The sequence below is a fragment of the Notothenia coriiceps genome, unplaced genomic scaffold (assembly GCF_000735185.1).
Source record: "Notothenia coriiceps isolate Sejong01 unplaced genomic scaffold, NC01 NC01_scaffold00018019, whole genome shotgun sequence".
NCBI classification, from domain to species: domain Eukaryota; kingdom Metazoa; phylum Chordata; class Actinopteri; order Perciformes; family Nototheniidae; genus Notothenia; species Notothenia coriiceps.
In genome coordinates, this window is record NW_011350720.1 from 209344 (window position 1) to 213597 (window position 4254).

Sequence of the window (4254 nt, forward strand, 5' to 3'; positions counted from 1 at the left end):
CCCCGCAATGTAACACTTCCATTTCTGCCCCCTGTTTTATGTCTTATATGTTTCTTTGTTAAGCGACCTTTATAAATTAAAGTTATTATTATTATATTTAAGAAGTAAAAGACAAGCCAAAGTTTCATCTGAGGGCAATACTGCATTATATTTTTTGAATTTACTGAGGGCCGATTCAAAATGGTCCACGGGGCGCATTTGGCCCCCGGGCCGTAGTTTGGACTACCCTGCTCTAGAGTAAAAAAAAAGGCTTTATACAGGATGTTTTTACATAATGCAGCTGTACTCCCTTACACCAGTAAACAGATTGTTATCCTGTCAGTGGAGTTCCCCTTTAATCAACATTCTTATCATGAGCCTTTGCACTACAGGCAGTCAAAAATCTTTATCGGTCCTATAAGGTACAAAAGATGCTCTCTTTGGACTGACCACCTGTTTTCTGTGTTTGTGTGTGTGTCACAGGCTCTTGGAGACTCTGACTTCCCTGCTGTGCTGAGGCAGCTGCTGCCCTTGATGAAGCCCCGTGGAAGCGAGGACAGCACGACCTCCGGTTCGAGGTCCGGGGAGGATGAAAGTGGGCCCGATGAGATGATCCTGCTGCTGGTCTACCTGTACTCCCTGGCTGACGAGGCGCAGCCTGCAGACCAGGACACAGAGAAGGAGGAGGAAGTGGAGAAGCTGGAGAGGGAGCTGATGGGAGTGCTCACCCTGGTCCTCACCCGAGAGATCGAGCTCAGCCCCTTGGTCCAGAAACTCACCGGTGAGAAATGTGATCACAATTGTCCTGATTGCTTCCAGGAGCTATGCTTGGTTTGCCAAATGTGCTGATGGTGGAAAACGAGAGAAAATAGAGTAGGAGAGTGGGAAAAGCTGATTGTTTATTTCCTCTGTCGGCCTCCAGTGCTGTTAATGGGAGGATTTGTATCAAAGTCTTCACACCCCATCTCTCTCCTTATACCATTGCATCACACTCTTTCAAGCACACACACACTTTCTGGTCAGTTTGGCAAGCGACTACAAAAACAGTCGAGTGTGGGAATGTCTGAACTTGCATGTGTGGGAGAGAAATGACCCTTCGCTTTCACATCTACGGCTCCTCTGCCACGACAATGAGCTTTACTTGCACGCCACACAGATATAGGAGCACTTTGTAACTTCCAGTGTGTGTGTTGGTTTTTACTGGTTTCTTCAGTTTCCTCTGTTCACCACTAGTCATTGCTGGTTTAGCTGAGCTGGTAGACGTGTGGTAGAGCAGATCAAGGCCTTAAGATGAATTATCCGTCTACCTCCACACCACAGCCAGCTGCACCTCCCAGAGTAATAGCGTCTTTAACCTTGAGCCGGTACACACACGGCCTCCTCCCCTGCCACATAGTTCATAATTAAAGCTACTTTTAGTTTTGGCCCGCTCCGCACCATAGCACACACCCTGAAATAATACACTGCTGTTTGTGGTTTTAGCTCATATCGCACATAGGCATATAGAATATATATAGGGGGTAAATGTATGTAAAGCACTAATAAAGTGTGTAGATATTCTTGCTCTGTTTGACTATGTTCCTTCTTATACTCTTTCTCTCCCTCTTCCTGTTCTACTTGGCTAAGTGCAGCTTGGAGTTGAGGGGCCTCTTGGCAGGCTCCGGCCGAGAGATGTGGCTCATGTTAAAAACCCGACTCTCGGTTATAAACACTTCATTGGAAATTACCCTGTCATAGTGTGCCAGGTGTGTTTTAGACAGAAGAAACGATGTGTGTGTGTACTCGTGCGCATATCTTGCCCATTCAGAGGAATTTGGCTGTGTGTGCACCCTGCTTTTAAACGTGAACGTGTGTATGCGCACGCACAAATGTCTGAGAGTTTTTATGGCAAGCGATGTAGTGCTTGGCTGGGGTAACATGAGGCGGGGGGTCGTCTCTCTCTGCATCCAGAGCAAAACACTGATTGTGACATTCTACCCAATTAAAGACTCAAATGGAAACCAGACGTTGAATGAAACCTGGTCGCCATGAGAACAATGTTTTTACAAATCCTTGTATTCTATTCCCCTTGGCTACATCACATGCAGAAACACAAGAACAGTAAACACACAAGAGTTGCAAAAACAAAGAGAAGAAATAACAAAAAAGGAGGTTTAGGAAAGTGTGCAGGACATGCTAATGCAACACAGCCCGACCACGCTAACTACCTCCTTCTGAGAACTTAATTAAAGAGCATCTTCAGGAAATGGTGATCCTCAGACTACTTTACTCTGTAGTTTGTTTTGCTGTCCATGTTTCCTGTGAGGCCCGGTGGACCTGAGTTCTCTGTGGTGATCAAACATCAACACATTGACAGTAAGACTGCAATTGTGAGCAGAAAGCAACAGTTTGTCTGTTACATAATCAATGAGGTGGATATTCTCCTTTTGTTTATGGAGATTTTTGAAAAATTAAGAAACGTTCATACCAGCAGTTAGTAAAAAGTGAAATGAGTTAACTCCAGACAATATTTTGACAGTTTTCCTGAAACTGTGGGGCACTAGTTCTTTAGCATACATTTATAATCACCCGAGAATAGAGTTTATTATGGGGTCTATTTTCAGGAGAACATTTGGTGAGTATTTACTGCAGCAGAAAAAGTATATATGGGTTTACTCAAAATAACCTACAGTGCCCATGTTCGTGGATATAAAGGAACATATCAGTCAGCGCAACACTGTGGCTCAAACAAGTGTTTAGTGTGTTGTTTTTGAACAAACATTGAGCCATATGGGAATGGTCTTATGTTTGTTTTTATTTTTTATCTTGGATAAGAAGTAAAGATCAGCGTTAATAGACACCTAACATGTTAACCAGAGTTTTGTGTCTCTATGTTTTGGAGCACAATACCTCTATTTTACAGACTGCATGTGAAATTCATATTCTACAGGACGGGACCGTGCGGTGTGTCTGCATTATTGTCTTAGGGTATGTCTTTGATAAAAGGGTTGAAAAGCATTTATTCAAGAAAAGGTTTCCGCTTATTGCAGCCTGGGAGATTAGGTCTTTAACCAAACTCTCCACAGCAGTCACCACATGTGGAAAAAGTATTGGGCAAAGATGCAAAATGCGAACATTAGTAACAGTGTGACTGGGTAAGGAACCCTCTGCTTCTTTATATCCTGGATTTCGATTGGTTGCTGCCAGACAGTCTGGTGTGCACTAGTGGTTTGTGATGTGTTCAGGTTGTAAACAGCACCAGGCTGTTTCTGTTAATCCCTCATTCAGTTGATGTAGAAATGGCACTGATATAAAGACTTCTTTCTGGATTTGTCTCCTGTCAGCTTTTGTGCCGAATCAAACCTCCTTTCTCTCCTTCTAATTTATTATTCTCTTCATCTCAACATTGAGGTACGTTGGGCTGAGAAGGAGGGCAATCCAACCCAAATGTTGCTCATTCTTCACCCCATGACAAGCTCCGGATGATGGAGTGTGTCTGTGCTTGTGTCAGTGTGTGGGTGTGCATCTATGTCTAGTAGTTAGAATGTGAACTCCCAGTCCCAACATGGTGATTTAGTGGCAGCAGTGACAGCAGAAGGAAAGGTCACAAAATAAAAGAGGTCAGTTAGAAAAACAGCTTCATTAGTGCAAGATTTGAACTGGGAATGGTTTCATGTCTTGATCCGCTCTCTCCCTGCCTCAGACACACATTGGGTTTGTTATTCATCCTGTCGCCGGGGTGTGCACGGGGCAAGGAGGGGCGCAGGAGGAGAGTCGGACCTCCCCAATGCGCTGTTTGGGTTGGCAAGGCAACACGGGCCAGTCAAGGGACATGAAAGAGATCACACATAACTCTGGCCACTAACTCCCTGACTGCCTACATCTCAAACTTTTCTTTTCTTTACATTTCTGTTTCCATTTCTTTCTCTTTCTCCCTCTTTCTCTCCTTTAACCACTGAGCGGTTTCTCCCTTTCCTCTCTCTCTGCGGTCCTAAAGCACCGGGCTGGTCGCAGGAGGAAGTGAAGCATACGCTCGTCTAATGATCGCGCCTGATTAAATATATTTCCCCTGTTGCACTGTGTTTATGAAATTAGTACCAATTATTTTTAATTGGTGGTCTTTCTTTACTTCCTCCACTGTTACACAAACACACATAAATGTACGAGGTGAACAGTAGAGCCCGGGGCGAACAAAGCAGCCAGTGGCGTTGTTCTCTCTAGTTCACTTCATCAGATAAGCTGATGACATGGAGCTCAGGCTTTAATTAACAAAGGCTCATCAGCTCCTCCCTGCTG

General features: G+C 44.3%; 1 protein-coding gene across 1 annotated transcript in view; it reads left to right on the forward strand.

The window, feature by feature from the left end:
• scfd2 (sec1 family domain containing 2) overlaps positions 1–1250 on the forward strand; it is a 39799-nt gene extending 38549 nt beyond the window's left edge. Inside the window, exons 5-6 of the mRNA XM_010777332.1 lie at positions 463–760; positions 1213–1250. Of these exons, the coding sequence (XP_010775634.1) occupies positions 463–760; positions 1213–1250 (336 nt within the window). The remainder of the gene's footprint in view (positions 1–462; positions 761–1212) is intronic.
• Positions 1251–4254: the final 3004 nt, after the last annotated feature.